Here is a 17,442-nt window from a genome sequence, read left to right on the forward strand (position 1 = left end):
CACGAGGAGGCGGTGCCTGAGCTGGTTCTGTGGGATGAGGGCAGAATAGCGAGGAGTCGATGGAGCCAAGGGCTCATGCCTGGGTGCATGGAAACAAGGACGGAGTGCCTGCGAGGGACAGTTTGGAGGGGGGCTTCCTGGAGCATCAGGAACCAAGGCTGGATAGGTGAGCTGGGCCTGGAGGTGCAGACATATAGCTTAGTCTTAGTGGGATAAGGGAGGGCAGCTTACTTGGTGGGAGGGGCCTGCTCTTGGCTCTTGTTTTTTGTGTTGCTCTCTTGTCCTTTTATGTGGTAGCTTTGGGTTGTGTGGCCAGCACATTGCCTTTTTGTCTTCCTGCTTAACACATTGTTTCCAGCAATACCTTCCCTTCCCATTTGGCCCAAGCCTCCCCGTATTAAGGCAGTAGATTAGTATATAGAATCGAGAGTCTGAGGCCTGGAGTTAGGCAGACCAGGGTTTACATCCCATCTTCTGACCAGCTATGTATGCTGGGACAGATTAACCTTTCAAGCTTGTTTCTCATTTCCAGTAGGGGGCTAGTGATAACCCCTTATGGGACTCACTTAGTACGCAGCAGTTGATGGTAGCAGTTACTGTTGTCCTGTCCGCTCTGTGAGGAGCAGCCACACAGCACTGAGAGCGCTGTGCACTAAAATTGAAAAATCCTGCTATTGGGAAGTAGGTCTGGATGTCAGGCTCATCCAACCTGAGAGGGCCCACTGTTCGGGGAATCTGCTAGAATCTGTTCATCTCCTACTATCCCAGAGGCCTGGCATCGAGGACTATTTCCGTATGACTTTAGTGGAGTCTTACAAAAACAGGTGTTGATCTTTGGCAGGCATGCAGCTGAGGCGCAGCTGGCTTGTGATTTAAACAGAAGCCATAATGTTAGAAGCAGAGCCAGGCTGGAGTCCAGATATCTTGGCTCAGGCACCTGCTCTTACAGGTGTAACTTGCCTCACAGTGTTCTGGCCAAGCTATCTGTGACTGAGAGCTCTTGAGCTCTTGGCTCAGCTGCCTGACTTGTGGGATGCTGGATTGTGATTAAGAATCGGATAATAGGGAGTTGAAGCCTCTGCAGCTAATGAGCATCATGTCCCTGGGATGACCAGACAGCCTTCATTTGCCTCCAAAGGGGCCCATCCTATAAACAGACCTTCTCTGATTCATAATTAATACTGTCTTCTATAAGTAAGAAGGTACTGTCTTCACAAAAGGAGAGGCAAAGGTTAAAAAGGAAAAGGGACCTATATTTCAGAGCCTAGTCTAGAACCCAGGAATTTTGATTCTCCATCCAGGAAGGTCAGGTCTGCTTTAGATCTATTGAAGTCCTCCCATCCTCAGCTCTGCCTAGCTCTGCTAGATATCTCCGGGTGTGGCTGACACAGCGTTACCCTGCTCCAACCTCCCTTGACACCATCCCAAAAGAATGAAGCTAGCTGTTGCCAGCTGTGTGATGGATAGGGTGTGTGAGTGTTTATCTGAAGAGGCAAGGTGGGTGGGCTCCCCAAGAGACAGGGGCTCCCTGATAATTCAGGCTTGAAATTAGAAGCAGATCTCAGGGACTTAGGAGCCAGCTGGAGTGGGGAAGTCTTGGTATTTCCTTTTGTAGCCAAATGACAGTGACTGGTGTGAGCTGTGTGCTATGTTTTCTTTCCTTAAAGTGAAAAGCAGAGGGGTGGGAAGGAAAATGCAGTGTCTACTCATTGCCCTAGCCAACATTTCCCCCAAATCTTTGTCAGGTTCTTTCCGTCCCCCAAGACCCATTTCCCACATGAGAAGGAGCAGCCACCCTTTCCAGTCCTCACTCAGCCCTCCTGAGGCAGCTGCCTCACACTATAGCGTGTGTCAGGGGGAAGGAGGTTTCTGCACTGAGGCTTACTCTGTGTGTCCTTGGCAGGCGTGACCAACGGCTTTGGAAAACACACCGAAAGCGGGTCTGACTCAGAATGTAGTTTGGGTCTCAGTGGTGGACTGGCATTTGAAGCTTGCAGGTAAGAACAGTTGTTCTCAAAGCTTGGTTGGCAGCTCCACCACCTCTCCCTTTATTCTCCATTCAGCTACAGATGGAGCCTCCTCCTGCTTATCTAAGTTTCTTTCTTCCCTCCTCCCTGGCTATTTCTTGAGACCTCTGGTCTGTAACTCTGGTAGCTCCTAGGAAATGGTGTGACCCTTGACTCTCAAGCCTGATCTGACTAGGAGGGGAGGAGTGGCGCTGATGCTTTACAGGGTTTGTAGAGCTGAATTTGGTTCCAGACAGCAGGGACAGCCAAATTTCAATTGCCCAGCAAAGTTAACATTTGAGCCAATCCCCCACCCACCCCGCTGGGCTGCTCTGATAACCCAGTTACAGACATGGTTTTGCACTTTGCCTTTTGGTGCATCATAACCAAGCCTTCTTTAGAGGTGTGGTGTGCAAATAAGAATTGAACAGATAGGAAGTTTGGAGTAGCCTGTTATTCAAAGGTCCTAACTCTTTTACCCTCCTTGAGTTGGGAAAGGATAGTTTTCTTTTCCCATTCTTTTATTGGAAGAGAGGATTTTTGAGACCAGAACATTAGAGTTTCTTCCAAGTCCAAGAGTTTATGCAATCTCTACTCTGTGTTATGAGTGCTCTGCAAGACACCAGGAAGTGTGGGACTCTTGGAGATGGGAGATCCTCAGTGCCACAGAGGAGAAACAAGTTGTCCTGAAGGCTAACTCATGATTCCCAACATGATAATGAATCCTGGGTTCAGAGTAGAGGAGGAAAGGTCCCAGGGCAGCACCAAAAGACTATGTTTAAAGTGTTTCCAAGGCAGGTTGGCAGGTTGGCAGGTTGAGCATGTGTTTTGTTAGGTACTCACTCTACCCTGGCTACTGGGCTCAGGGGAGGCGGCGGGAGGTCGGGGGGGCAGTGTGGGAGGACCCCTGCTGTGGCATATAGTTCCTTTGAGATTTTCCTCTACCAAGCCTCAGGATCACCCTAGCTTTCTTCCTCCATGGCCTCTAGAGACATAGAGGCAGTGGGTGGGGAAGAAACAGTTATTAGTCATAGAGGAGGCAGAGCTTTCAGAATCTTACAAGATGCTTTCACCCTGGTCCTGGGCTGGAATTCCTAACTCCCTTCAGATATAATGGTGGCTGGAAACGCAGTTCATTGGGTTGGAGTAGGAGTGGGATTATCAGACTGTCCCCTCCTAGCTCTTGACTAAAGATGGAAGGTATGTTGGGCCCTTCGCTCCATGAAGAGCTCTTGTGCAGCCATGAAGTCACAGGAAGGAAGCCAGACCAGCTTCTGATTAGCCTGCTGGTCAGGCCGTGTGTTTGCATTCGTGCAGAATTCCACCAATTTCTGTGGAGCCCTGTTCAGTGTGGGAACAATGCCCTTGGAAAGCATTTTCTCTTTAACTCAGTGGATCTCAATGGAATTTCAGGGTTTAAAACAAGAGGTTCAGGACTCCAACTAGAGGATTTTTCTTTTTCTTTCTTTTCTCCCCCCCACCCCGACCCTGCACACTATGGTAGTGCCTATATAGAGAAAGATTTTACTTAATAAACTGGAATCATATAATTTCAGAGATAGAAAGAATCTTGAAAAAACCTGTGGTCACTAAGCCCATCCCCTTCCCCTGTCCTGGCATTATCTTTCCTGAGGATTTTCTGAGCAGACTGGGGCTGTGCCCTCTTTTTATGGGTCACTTATTCAGTTATTAATAATTGAGCACCTATTTCAAGCCAGGCATTGTTCTAAGTACTGATAAGGTGTGTGTTCTCATGGAGCTTGTCTTCTAGAAGGAAGAGATGAATGTTAAACTAGTAAACAAAATAATTATAGATTGGATTGGCTGCTTAGGTGTGCATGACTTAGAAAGAGGGCTGAAATGCAGGTCATGTTGAGTCACTTGTGATTTTCCATGAAACAGGAATACACGGACCTAGTTGAAGCGTTACGTCTTATTTTATTGAGCTCATCCTTGTCAGAGCTCATCATCTGATAGTACAACACTAGTAGTTTATGGTATTTAAAGTGACACATTAAAATTTACTGCCCTTCATATAATATTTGTTATATAACTACCATGTGCCATTTATTGAGTACTGGGTATATGCTGTACTGAGTGCTTTCTGTGTATTAATCCACTAAATCCTCACAGCAGCACATGGGGAACACTGGCCTCAAAGAGGGTAGGTCACTTGCTCAAGGTTGCAGAACTCATGAAGTGAAGAGGCAGGTTCTGAACCCATGTAGTCTGGCTCCAGAGTTTCTCTCTTAACCATTTTGTTGTGCCCCCTTTTATTGTATTTGAAGATGTCTCCCCAGATCCAAGATAGGAACTTTGAGAGGCCTTTGAGTCTCTAAACCCAGTGACAGATTATTATAGGGTGAGTGGGAACTGAATCTGAAATGTAAACTGGGTGTTAGTTTTTTTTTTTTTTTTTTTCTCAAACAGGTCCTAATTTTGACTAGCAGGAAAAAAGCTACCAACCTGCCAGTTACTGATGGATTAGGATTCATTGGGTTATGGTTGTATAAGGTTTTCTGAATAAGACTATAATAAAGTCAGCTATGATTTGGTAGAACAGGAGTATGCTACTCACCAAGCAGTCCTCACCAGCCTTTTTTGATCCCACCAGGGGTTTCCCAAGCAGGGGTTTCCCAAGTGTTTCTATTCTTCTGTGGATTGTTGCCCCATCTTTTAAGCACTTTTTTTAGTTGAAAAAAATTAGATAGCAGTGATACTTTTCAAAGTTTGGATGGGAAAAAGCCCTAGCCACATCATTCTTGCCCAGAGGCTCACAACTATGGATGTATGTTAGAATTCCATTGAGAGGTATTTAAAAATGCAGATGCTTGGATGGGTTCCAGTTATGGCATTATTCTGGTATTACTATTCTCATTTTTGCTCTAATACCTTCTAGTCTACCTAAAATATATATATATTATATAACATGTATAATATATATGTATTAAACATACATACATACCTCTTTGCAGTAACCATATGGAAAAAAATTGGTCTGCTTGTTAAAAAAAATCCATCTCTGTCTAAGAAAAACTTCACATACAAAGTGTAAGTAAGAAGTGGATTTTTTTTTTTCAATTAAAAAATGTCTTTTCTAATTACAAAAGTAAGATATGTCCTTTATAGGAAATTTAGGAAAGAGGCTATTTTTTTTTTTTTTTTTTTTTTACCTCAAAAATAAATTGGTTTCTAAAGAAAGAATATGAACTGCAGAGTAAAAGAATTCTGGACAAATGTAAGACTGGCCCTCCTCCTGACTAGGCTGCTTAGACTCCAGAAGGATTGACAAGTGCCTAGAGTGACCTTTCTCTGGGTGAAGTCCAAAGTCCCTGGGCAGGGAAGCAGGCATCTCTTTCTAGAGTACTTCCACAAGGATGAAATGGTCCCTCAAAGCCTCATGGAACTTTTATGGTCAGAAGCATAACATGGGTTGGTGTGAGTTGTTTAGGGGAAGGTGAGAAGCCATTTTCATTGAAGGGTTTTTACACCTCCACTTCTCTCAGAGATAGAATAGCAGTGGGTGCGTTAGTCAATGAAATTGCTCATTTCGCTCCCTCTGCCTTCTTGCTCTGTATGCAGTGGTCTGACGCCCCCCAAACGCAGCCGTGGGAAGCCAGCCCTATCTCGCGTCCCCTTCCTGGAAGGTGTAAATGGAGATTCTGACTACAGCAGCTCAGGTGAGGAGCGGTATACAGGTGGATCTAGGGGGCCCAGGCCTTCCAAAGAACCAGCTCTGTGGGCTGCAGCCAGACCCAGTAGCTCCTCCAAGCTCTCGGGCATTGGGCACAGAGATGGCACCCCCCTCTCCCAGGTCATTCATATGCTTCTTTTTTTTTTTTTTTTTTTTAGGTTCATCTTAAATTTGAATAGTAATATATGTCCATGATAACAAAAATCAAAAAGGTACAGAAAGGTACATAATGAAAAGCCAGGGTTCTCCTCCTTAGAACAACCACTGTTAGCAGTTTCTTTTGTGTCTCTCTAGATGTAGTTTATACATATATAAGCCAAAACTTGTGCATATATTCAGGAGAGTGGGTAGAGAAGCCTAATAGACACGTGTTCCTCTAAACCATGCCTTTTTTCAATTAATATGTCTTGGAAATCGTCTGTGCTTTTTTTTGGCTGCCTGATATCCCATTATCTAGGAGTGCCAGCCCTCTGCAGATAGACATTTAGACTGTTTTCACATATTAGTTATAATCAGTGTTGCAGTGAGCAACCTTGTACATAGATCATTTTGTATCTCTGGAGAGCATACACTTCTTTTTTTTTTTTTTTTTTTTAGATTATATTTATTTATTCATGAGAGACAGAGAGAGAGGCAGAGACACAGGCAGAGGGAGAAGCAGGCTCCACGCAGGGAGGCTGATGTGGGACTCGATCCTGGGTCTCCAGGACCAGGCCCTGGGCTGAAGGCAGCGCTAAACCACGGAGCCACCCGGGCTGCCCAAGCATATACTTCTATAGAGAAGTAGAGTTGCTGTACTTGAAAGAAGTGTGTCTTTGTAGTTTCTAGAGACACTACCAGTCTGCCTTCACTGGAGTGGTTAGCGAGAGCTTGGATCACTGAATCACACATTGCCCTGTGATTTCATGTGATCCATTGCTTTCTGCCTTGTCTTCAGGAGACATTCTACTCCAGCTGGTCCAAGAACGAGGGATTCAAGAACAGGACAAGGCAGCGCCAAAGGGGGGAGGGCTGGCTGGTGCTCAGGTGGAGTGGGTACAAGGCAGGCTGTTCTCCAAGTGCACCTCTGTGCAGTCCTCCTGTGGAGGGTGTGTGCTCTGGGTGCCCTGTCTTTGAAGTTTCCATCTAACACACAGGTGTCAGGGCTTCTTTCCTTTTCCCAACCACTTTACTTTCCTTTATCAGTTTCTTTCTCATATGTGTGTTGAGGAATGCATGCCTGCGTGTTTCACTGTTGTTTGTCAGTGCCCAGAAAGCAGGGCTCATATCTAGATAAATTGGAACAGCATCCAGTGCAAAACTGTCAGCGGATTGGCACATACATTGTGATTCTGGTAGTGACATTTTATCCTTATTTTTAAAACCACGTTCTTGTAAAATGATGCCAAAGGAAATTTAAAAATTTTGACCCTCTACTCTCCCATTATCACCTTAATTAACACAGTTGTCTTCATTTCTCTGTGTGGCCTTCCGTTTATTTCAGGCACATTTTTAACAAAATGTTAATCCAGAACATTTAATTTTATGCATTTTTCAGTGTTATCTCATACTTTTTCATGTTGACATGATCTTTATTTATCTCATATTATGGAACAATTTATTGTTCAGTTAGTGTATTATAATTTACTTAACCCTTTTGTTGTTAGACATTTGGTTATTTCTGACTTTTCACACTATGCATAATGTAGTAAATGTGTATTTTGGTTCAAAATCCTTTTATTCATTTTTAAAGTTATTTTTCTTAGAATAAATTCCCATGGAAGGAATGTACTGAAGCAGATGATTCATATATTTTTTAATGGTTCTTGAGACATACCACCAAATTATATATATTTTTAAGATTTATTTGTTTATTTTGAGAGAAAGTGAGAGGAAGAGAGGAAGTGAGTGCCTGCAAGCAGGGGGAGAGGGAGAGAGAGCATCTCAAGTGAACTCCCCGCTCAACATGGAGCCTATGCAGGGCTCAATCTCATGATCCTGAAATCATGACCAGAGCAGAAATCAAGAGTCAGGTGCTTAACTGACTGAACCACCCACACACCCCTGCCAAATTACATTCTTAAGGATTAGACTGGTCTACACTTTCTTCAATAGTATATGATTGCACCAGTTTCCCCACAGCCTGTGTATTGGATTTTATCTTTTTGTTGTTATTGGTATTGACTCACATAAAAAAACAATGGTTCAGTTGGTTTAGCATCAGCCTTCAGCTCAGATGTAGCATCTTCTTAGGCCCAGATCATGATCCTGGGATCCTGGTATGGAGCCCTGCAACAGGCTCCCTGCTCAGTGGGAAGTCTGCTTCTCCCTCTCTCTCTCTGCCCCTTCCCCCCCTGCTCATGTGCACACGTGTGTGCTCTCTCTCTAATAAATAAATAAAATCTTTTTTAAAAATACCTTATTATTAGTAGTATATTTTTAAGAAATCATGAGGGTGGTAGTATTTCCTTGGGAACATAATTTCCACTCTTTGGGATTTGGGCCTTTTTCCTTGGTCAAGTGTGGTCCCCTTGAGTTCCCAGTTTATAGATGTGGGGAGGGGAAGAGAGGAGGTTCCTCTTTCTGTTCAGGAGCATTTGTGAAGTGTGTCCATCCATGTGTGCTAGTGCCTCAGGTGCAGAAAGGAGTAAGCTGGAGAGATGTGGTGCTGCTCCAGGTGGGACACCCAGTGTAAGGTTCTGAGAAAAGCATGCACATGAAGGACCTGCAGACCTGCTTGGCTCTGCTGAGTGCTGTGTATCCAGGTGACCTGGATGGCCAGGCGTGGCCCTGTCAGAAAAGAACTCATTTAGCAAGTGGTTTTACTGGAATGTCTGTTGCAGGGATCTTTTTCTGTGAAGCCTCTATCATGAGGCCTATCATTTAGGGAGCCCCAGAGAGCAGTTTATGGCTTTGCCAAGCTGGGTGGTTATTTTTCTTCCTAGGGTCCTGGTGATGGAGCAGTCACATTTTTCCAAGGAGTACCATCTTAGGGTTCTAGTCCAGAGGTCAGCAAACACATATTGCCCGTTTTTGTAGGGCCTACAGACTAAGAATGGTTTTTACATTTTCAAATGATTGAAAAAAACCAAAAGAACAAAGATATTTTGTGACACATGAAAATTACATGAAATTCAAATTTCAGTGTCTAAAAATAAAATTTTATGGGGACATAGCTAGCCATACTCATTCCTTTGCAGAATATCTGTGGCTGTTTTCATGCTACAACAATAGAGTTGAGTAGTTTGCAACAGAGACCATGTGGACTGTAAAACCTAAAATGCTTACCGTTTGGCCCTTTACAGAACAAGTTTGCTGACCCCTGATCTAGTCTAAGAACTAAGGAAAGGGCAGGGAAGAGCAAGGGCGGAGGGGATGTTGCTGACTTATTTCCTGGGTTGCTCCAGTCAAATGGAGGCCACAGGCAGGCCTCCTGGGCACCATTCCAAGTCCCCTTTGGGTGCTGTCTCCTCCCCTCCTGACCCCCAGGCAGAAGCCTCCTGATGCCCTTTGAAGACCGCGGAGACCTGGAGCCCCTGGAGCTGGTGTGGGCCAAGTGCCGAGGCTATCCCTCCTACCCTGCCTTGGTGAGTCTGCCCCAGACACCACCCCCCTTCCTTCTCTGGGCTGTTCTCACCCCGTCTTGCCTTGGGGGCTTATCTGATTGGATCAAGCCAGCAGAGTGTGGTGGGAGAGTGCCTTTAGCTGCAGAAGAGAGGGAGGTTTTGCCCCAGCCTGGGTGGGTCAAACCATCAAGGTCCCCAGCTTGGAGCACTCAAAATAGGGTAAAAGTATGAAGATAGAGACTAGGGCTCGTAGGAATTTAATAGCATTTGTTTGTGCATAAAAGTACTACATGTTCATTGTAAAGAATTTATTTAAACATTTGTCATGCTAAATTCTTGAAATACTGAGATATGGTTTTTCTCATTTTGTGGGGAAGAAAATTGAGGAGCTATCTGTTGCATGTGGTCATCTAGCTATTAAATGGCAGGGTTGGAATTTGAGCCCAAGAATCAAAATGTGATTTTCAAAGCCTGTGTTCTGAGCCACTAAGTTCAAAATCACCCATAGTCTCGTCTATTCGGAGATTACCTCTTGGTATATATCTGTTTAACTTTTTTTTTTTTCAGTGAGTAAATATGAGACCATACTCTAACCTCCCTTTCATATAACAGCGTTCCATGAACACGCATGTCTTGTGTCATTAAACATTCTTTATCAACATCACTTTAACGACTGCATTATCCTCAGTTGTATGCATGTGTCTTTTTTAACTATTCCTTAGTTGGGTCATTTAGATTGTTTTGAATTTTTCACTATGATAAATAGCTGGCAATAAACATCACTGTAGTTTTACTCTGTGCACATCATGATTATTTCTGTACAGTGAATTCTTAGGGTGCCTTCTTGGGACAAGGTGTCTGCAAAATTCTGATACAAATTGCCAAGCTACCCTTTTAGAAAGTTACTTCCAGTTCCTACTCCCACCAGTAGGAGCTAAAATTTCTATTTTTTCCAATGTAGCAGTAGCTGAAAATTCCATTTTTACCACCTTGATCGCTATTTCTTAGAACTCTGTCTGCATCGGGGAGGTAATGTCCACTGGGCACTAGAAGATAGTGATTCTAAACCTTTGGGCATGCCAGAATCTTGGGGGAATTTTTTAAACAATACAGATACTGAGGTCCTATCTCAGAACAACCCAGTTAGACTAAGGCCAGACTGAGCTATGAATTTTAATTTAATTTTTTTGTGTGAGAGCATGTGTGTGCACGAGAGCTCAAGAGGGGAAGGGGCAGAAGGAAAAGGAGATAGAGAATCTTAGACATGCTTCACACTCAGCACAAGAGCCTGACACAGGGCTCAGTCCCATCACCCCGAGATCATGACCTGAACTGAAATCAAGAGTTGGATGCTTATTGAGCCACCCCTAAAAAATAAGAATATATTTTTTAAAGCTTTCCAGATCTATAGCCAGGGTTGTCCACTGTCCTGCCAACCACTTGCATGCATACAACATTCTGGGCTTCTCTCAACTCTTTTTTTTTTTTTTTTAAGAGTTTATTTATTTATTCATTCATGAGAGACACAGAGAGAGAGAGGCACAGACAGGCAGAGGGAGAAGCAGGCTCCATGCAGGGAGCCCCGACGCAGGACTTGATCCTGAGTCTCCAGGATCACACCCTGGGCCAAAGGCGGCACTAAACCACTGAGCCACCAGGGCTGCCCGGCTTTTTCAGTTCTAATAACAGCCTCTTAAGGTCAAGAGGGCAGGAACTCTGACGCTTTGGGATTAGTGAGGAAGGTACAGCTCTAAGAGGTCATACAGCTTGCTGGGGCCATACTGGAAGCCATGTCACCTACCTCACTCCCCCTTTAGCAGTGGCATGTGGGGGAGTCCACGCTGTGATCCAACCGCTGAGGAGGTTGGGCCTGGGGCCTGCCTTCACAAGGCTCTGTGCCCTTTTGTCAGTGAGACAGCCAGTAGTTGTCAAGGAAGTGTTTAAAGCTGTACAGGTTTGGTACTGTTTTTTTAAGTCTCACAGTGCAAAACAAAACTGATCTAAAACCAGCTTTTTTTTTTTCATTTTAATTATCTTTTTAATCATACATTTTCTTTCATGATTAAATAAATTCAGCCACCACCTGAGAAAACCCACTGCCTGAACATAACCTGTGTTTTCATTTTGGTTTACACTCTCCCAATTGTTCTCCTGTGCATACTTAAATATGTACTTGTATCCATAATGAATATACAGTTTAAATTTTTTTTTGACTCTCATTTTTAAAAAAAGGGTTTTTGTTTTTTTTTCCTCTAAAATAATGTATCTATATTATCAAAATTTTGGAAAAATAGAGAAAAGCAGCAGGGACCCTACCATTCTAGCATGTCGGCTGTGAGCATTTTGCGTCACTTGTATTTGTTTATGTAGTGCAGCCATAATAATTGTGTATACACACATTTATCACATAATGCGTTAAAGTGTATCATAAGCCATGCTGTTTTACATCTGAATAACATTTGAGTGAATGGTCCATTGTTTATTATTTTGGGACATATTTGCCTGTATCTTCTTTAAAAGGAGAGGCAAACTCTCCTTAAGGGGCAGTTTGCCCACTTTGCTCCTGCCTTGGGAGGACATATTTCACCATCTACCCCCTTGTTCCAAGGCGGGAGCCAGCATGGCTTAGTCAAGAGGAAACATACCAGAGAGGCCCACTGTCTCGTTCCGTTGAGGAAGTTCAGGAGGGCTTGTGTGGTGGTTCTCGTTAGGAATTTTAGTTAGCTTTAATCCTGGTGGGTACAGACAGGCTGGGAGATAGAGTTTTGACCAAATTACACAGCTGGGGGCTGGGTTGGCATGGTTCTTCCTTAGAGTAAACTCTTAACCAGAACACCTGCTTTCAGCTGCTTATCTTGCGAGGGAAGTAGGGAAGCTGGCAGACACCCAAAGGTAAATAGCTAGGGCAGTTTATTATGAGAACAGGCCCCCTGGGACCGGGTATAGAAATTAAGATTGTTGCATCTCTGGAGAAAGCCACTTCCTCAGTAAGTTTCCAGGCCTCTCCAGCCTCAGCACACAGAGAGTATTTACTGCTTTGAAACAGGGGCTGTGCAGGGCAGCAGGCAGCAGAGGCTCAGGCCACCATGGCCACAGCCCACTCTGTCCTCCTCTGGGCTTGGTGCTTTCCTCCCTCCGCAGGTAGCTATCAGCAGACTTCTCGGCATCAGCAAGAAGATGAAATTTAAAAAATTAAAAATTAAAAAAAAAGATGAAATAAAATGATGATATGTGAATAACTAGGGGCTTTGGTCACTTTGTCAGTGTTTCATAGAGCTAGAGATAACTGTTGTGTCAATGCCACTGGGTGTTTTGCTGAGCTCCTGTTCTGTGGAGCTTGCCGCCTCGAGCACAAATTCTTCCAGTGACCCTTCTTTCTGGCCACATCATTCTCCCTTCTCCAGCAACCCCTCAAGTTCAGTCTTACCGCTTCATTCTGATCTTACATGGAAGTGACAGAAAGGTATCTCATGCACACAGGAGGACAGTTATAGTCAGATAGGAAGGTAGCAGGTACTCAGGGCTCTGTTAGGTAGAACCAAAGGGATGGGTTCTTCTGCTGATCCAGAACCTCCTTCATGGCCATGGTGTCCAGGGAGGCACCAGAGTTTTTGAAGTGAATTATAGCGATTTTAAATGGCAATTGATAAGGGAAAAAATGGCTTCCACTCCCCCTAAAGGATGTTGGGAAGAAGGAATTTGCCAGTCTGGCCTGGACATCACAGATACCCCCTCAATTCTGACACTCCCATACTGGATTCACATTGCTTCTGTTTCAGCTCTGGGCCCCCAAGGGTTCATGGAGTAAGCTCCCTCATCAGAACTGGTTGGGCAGGGCTGGAGGATTAGGCAAATGAACTGGGAAAGAGTCAGGACTTGCATTTGGGGGTCCTGGCACTCACAGAGGAGGTTAGCTCCCTTTATCACCTGGCTGTGGGCCTGACCAAGGCCCTGCATAGCTTGGTAAGGGGTGGTTCAGCAGGGGGTCCTGGCGCAGCGTGCTCTGCTCACCCCATCCACCCGCAGCTGAGTACCTTCTCCTTTCCTGTCTCCAGATCATCGATCCCAAGATGCCCCGGGAGGGCCTCCTGCACAATGGTGTCCCCATCCCTGTCCCCCCGCTGGATGTGCTGAAGCTGGGAGAGCAGAAACAGGCCGAGGCTGGAGAGAAGCTCTTCCTTGTCCTCTTCTTTGACAACAAGCGCACCTGGTGAGTGCTACTTTCAGGAGGTTGCACCAGGGTGTGGACTGAGGGGCCCAACTGGGAGGCTGTGCAAATACTGCCATGCTGGGGAAGTCCACAGAGGGGCTGTAGACTCCGTTACCCTGCCTCCACTCAGGTAAGGTGAGTGGAGGCAGGGTAACTACCATTACCAGCAGTTGGCCTGCTCCTGACAGGTTAATAGTAACTGAGGAGAGTCTCAGATCAGATTCCCTGAGAAACACCGTGAGATGGAAATTTCTATAATGAGACTTACAGGGGAGACCTGTGGGGATGAGGGCTGCAGTGCTAGACAGGGGAACATGTTGAACTGTGGCACGCTTGCTATGAAGGCCTCCACTGATCCTCAGGGGAGCCCTGGAGCTGGGGTTTTGTTAATGATACCAGGAATTGGGCCTGCACCTTTGTACCTTCGTGTCAACTAATCATTGAATGCTGGCTGCCCCTGGAGATGGAGGTCACCTTGGGTCATGTAGCTCCCTTGTTGGAGGGTGATTCCTGGAGAGGAAGAGAGCCGGCTGAGAGCTCCCCGTGGCCGTGGGCATGTGTGTCTTAGTCCTGGAGTGGGCGGATATTGAGTGGGTTGGTTCTGGGCAGTGTGGGCTCCATGGCAAAGGGCTTGCTTGCCCTTCAAGGTTTCTCTTGGCACCAGGAGACTTCTTTCACCTCTGCTTCTATAGAATGAGAAAATGTAGGACTAGCTAACCCAGATAACAGTAGCTACCATTTATTGTTCACTCCATGCCCCTGTGCAAATTTATTTACATACATAATCTCATTTAATCCTTAAATCTTCACCAGTCCCCTCTCAATCCATTTTTCAGATGAGAAAGCTGAGGTTTGGAAAGCCAAGACCCCATTGCCAGAACTGGGATATGAACCAAGATCTGGCTCCGAAGGCTGGCTTTTAGCCAGATGTTAGACTTACCTGGGGATCTTTAAAAAAAAAAAATGAGGTGTGGACACCACCAAGGAATCATTGATTCCTGGTATTGGCCCCAGTTCCTAGCCAGAGCTCCCTGATGCCCCAAGGTGAGGTGGAGCTAACTGTAACATGGACCTCTCGGCTTCTGGGTCATGACAGCCCTCAGAGTTGAGTGCCATGGGTTCAGGGAAGGGCCTGGCTGCAAACAGGTCTTTTGGTGGCCTCCTGCCTGGGTTGGCCCAGTCCATCTCCTTCTGCTCTATCCCCTCCACTGGCTTTGCTAGTCTTGGGCATATGGGCCCAGAGGAGCCCCCTTGTGTGACCCACTGCAGCCCAGGCCTCTCACTGTGCTTGTATTTTAGGCAGTGGCTTCCAAGGGATAAAGTGCTGCCCCTGGGTGTGGAAGACACCGTGGACAAGCTCAAGATGCTGGAAGGCCGCAAGACCAGCATCCGAAAGTCGGTGCAGGTGGCTTATGACCGTGCAATGATCCACTTGAGCCGGGTCCGGGGGCCCCACTCCTTTGTCACCTCCAGCTACCTGTAAGGGCAGGGCCTGCCTGTGTCTGCCTGCCCTGCCTCTGTCCCCTGAGGCACAGAGGCCTCTTCCTGCCCCAGCCAGTCTTATGGCCGGCAGTTTCCCCTTTCCACAGCAGGCCAGGGACTGGGCTATGTCCTCCTCAAGGGCAAGGCCCCAGTTTTGAACAACTGTGTGGTTCCCCTGGTGGGCCTGCTGTGTGCCAAAAACTCCCACCTGAGCTTGCTCGGGGGCTAGTCCACTAAAGAATCAGTTAGAAGTAGAAATAGCTGTGAGGCTTAGGCCTGGCCAAGGAGATGCACCTGAACCCAGAAGGCAAGAAGTCCTAGGCTCTTTCTCAAAGGTGTGCCTGGCCCCCTCCTCCCCACTCCGGCTAACTACACCTCAGGGCAAGTGACACTCTGAAATTGACCCCAGAGGTGCTGTGGATACACGAGGGTCCCGCGGGGAAGCTCACAGAGCTCACCCTCTCTCCCCTCCATCACCCATTTTCATACCTCTTCCCCATCCCATCTTTGCACCAGTGCCGTCTCTTTTTCTCCCTGTTCCTTTCCTTTCTTTTGTGCCAAATGGACAGAAACTGTCACCAAACTGGTCTTTTTTCTTTTTATGTCTCATTCCCTTTGAAGCCAGCTGCTATGCTAGGTGGGTACCTCTGCCTGGCTCCTCAGGGCCCAGGACAGAGGACAGCCTACCACTTGGGTGACCCCTCCACCAGCATGCCCTCCCCCCATTTGCTGCAGACACACAGCTAAGGCCAGGCTGTGGAAGCTTGCCCCCTTGAATTGAGGCAGGCCCCTTTTGTCCTCTCCCTGTGTGCCGAGAGACGGGCTGAGGCTTAGCAGGCTCCTGTCAGACCAGGCTGGTTGGGTGAGCTTTCATCTGTCCACTTGGGTGCGGAGGGCTGTGGGGTGCAGCTGTGCTCTTCAGCGGGTCTGATCCTTGCCCTCCTGTCCTGTCTCTGGGGGCTTCACTCTCCGCCACCACGGATGGTGGTGCCCACAGCCCAGCATCTCCCTGCCTGTGCTCTGCCCTGCCCAGCCTCTGCTTCTCCCACTCCCGAACTCCAGGGGACACCACGCTTTTATTTCACACCCTCTCTCCCATTCCCTCTCCTCCTTTCAACCTCCCTCCTCACCTTCACCTTCTCAAAAACGGAAGGGAAAAAAAAACCAAACTGTGAAACGGGGAATGCTGACTGACAAACACAACTTTCAGAGGCTTCAGTGTCTGTTCTCTGGATGATTCTTCTCACCTCTTAAGCACCAAAGTCGCAGGGCCAGGTCGCAGGCCACTGATCGCCATGTTGATTTTTAACCTGATGTTCTTTTTAATTGTTTTAAATTTTTCATAGGGGAGTTTTGGACAAAACAAAGTCACTGGGGAGATCACTGCCATTTTTACACACTCGACTTTTTAAAAATACAACCAACCAACCAACCACCACAACTTCTTATATGTTTGGGACATGAGCCAGAGTTTAAAAGGGAACCAACAAAACTCTCTGTTACCTAAAGGATGGGGTTTTGGATTTTGTACAATAATAAAAATACAATACAGCATATGGCTAGGGAAGGACATGGTGTATATATAATTGTAAAATACTGTTCTAAATTATTCAGGCCTATAGTTTCCATTCCTGGAGTCCTCCATTGTGTGGCTGAGTATTTTAAATGCACACAGTGTGGTTTATTTAAAGGAGTCAATGTGTCCCCCCTTCTCCCCAGGTAGTCGGTCAGCTGTGGACTCTGTGACCTTTGTCTCAACCTGTGTTGTAAGATCTCGGGGCTTTCTCTCTCTCTCTCTCTCTCTCTCTCCCTCTCTCTCTCTCTGTGTCTCTCCCCGCCCAACACTTTCTCTTTCTTAGTCTCTTCTTTTTTTTTTTTTTCCAATCTCCTTGACTCTTAAAGTCTCTCTCTGAGTCTCATTTTTTAAAACTGCTCTTTTAGAACGGGAAGCGGCTCAGATCCTGCTGTGGCATGGGGCCTATGTGTCTCGGTCGCGTCTGCTGTGAAGCACACGATGCTCTATTTATTGTAGAAAGTGACTTTATTTGCTTTCTAGAATTGTTTATAACAGATGGTATAAGAGAGGTAATAAACAGAGAAAAATCTATGCTTGTAAAGAATACAAAAGTTAATTTTACCTACTATAATATGACTGTCTGAAACTTATTTTCTCTCTGAGAAATAAATGTTCTAATGGGCAGCAATTGCCGTGCTGTGTTGGTGTCCTCAGTGGGGGCTTGCCCCTCTCTTCCTAATCCCCGTAGCCCACCCCCTCCCCAGAAGGCAGGAGCCATTAAGAATGGGGTTGTCTAGCTGTTGCAGGCTCCCAGCCCGAAAGGGCTCTGTCTCTTGGAATCCCCAGGAGGTGTGTGAAGATGGGCTCTGGCATTGTTTCCCTCCCAAACAGCACTGCCCTCTCAGTTCTGTAGAAGGTCCAACCCGCCTTCCCATGCCTCAGCTTTCTGGTGGCCCTGTCCCTTTGGGAGCATCTGTTCCTCATGGGGT

General features: G+C 46.2%; 1 protein-coding gene across 3 annotated transcripts in view; it reads left to right on the forward strand.

Moving 5' to 3' along the window:
• Window positions 1–17,141, forward strand: part of BRPF3 (bromodomain and PHD finger containing 3) — a 34,616-nt gene extending 17,475 nt beyond the window's left edge. For 2 of the 3 annotated variants that reach the window (XM_072730946.1, XM_072730944.1), the window contains exons 9-13: window positions 1,904–1,997; window positions 5,589–5,686; window positions 9,169–9,266; window positions 13,301–13,455; window positions 14,755–17,141. In XM_072730946.1, the coding sequence (XP_072587047.1) occupies window positions 1,904–1,997; window positions 5,589–5,686; window positions 9,169–9,266; window positions 13,301–13,455; window positions 14,755–14,938 (629 nt within the window). In that variant the 3' untranslated portion in view covers window positions 14,939–17,141. The remainder of the gene's footprint in view (window positions 1–1,903; window positions 1,998–5,588; window positions 5,687–9,168; window positions 9,267–13,300; window positions 13,456–14,754) is intronic. The other variant, XM_072730948.1, reaches the window with a different exon arrangement.
• The last annotated feature ends 301 nt before the right edge of the window (window positions 17,142–17,442 follow it).

Source organism: Vulpes vulpes, chromosome 1 (assembly GCF_048418805.1).
Source record: "Vulpes vulpes isolate BD-2025 chromosome 1, VulVul3, whole genome shotgun sequence".
NCBI lineage: Eukaryota > Metazoa > Chordata > Mammalia > Carnivora > Canidae > Vulpes > Vulpes vulpes.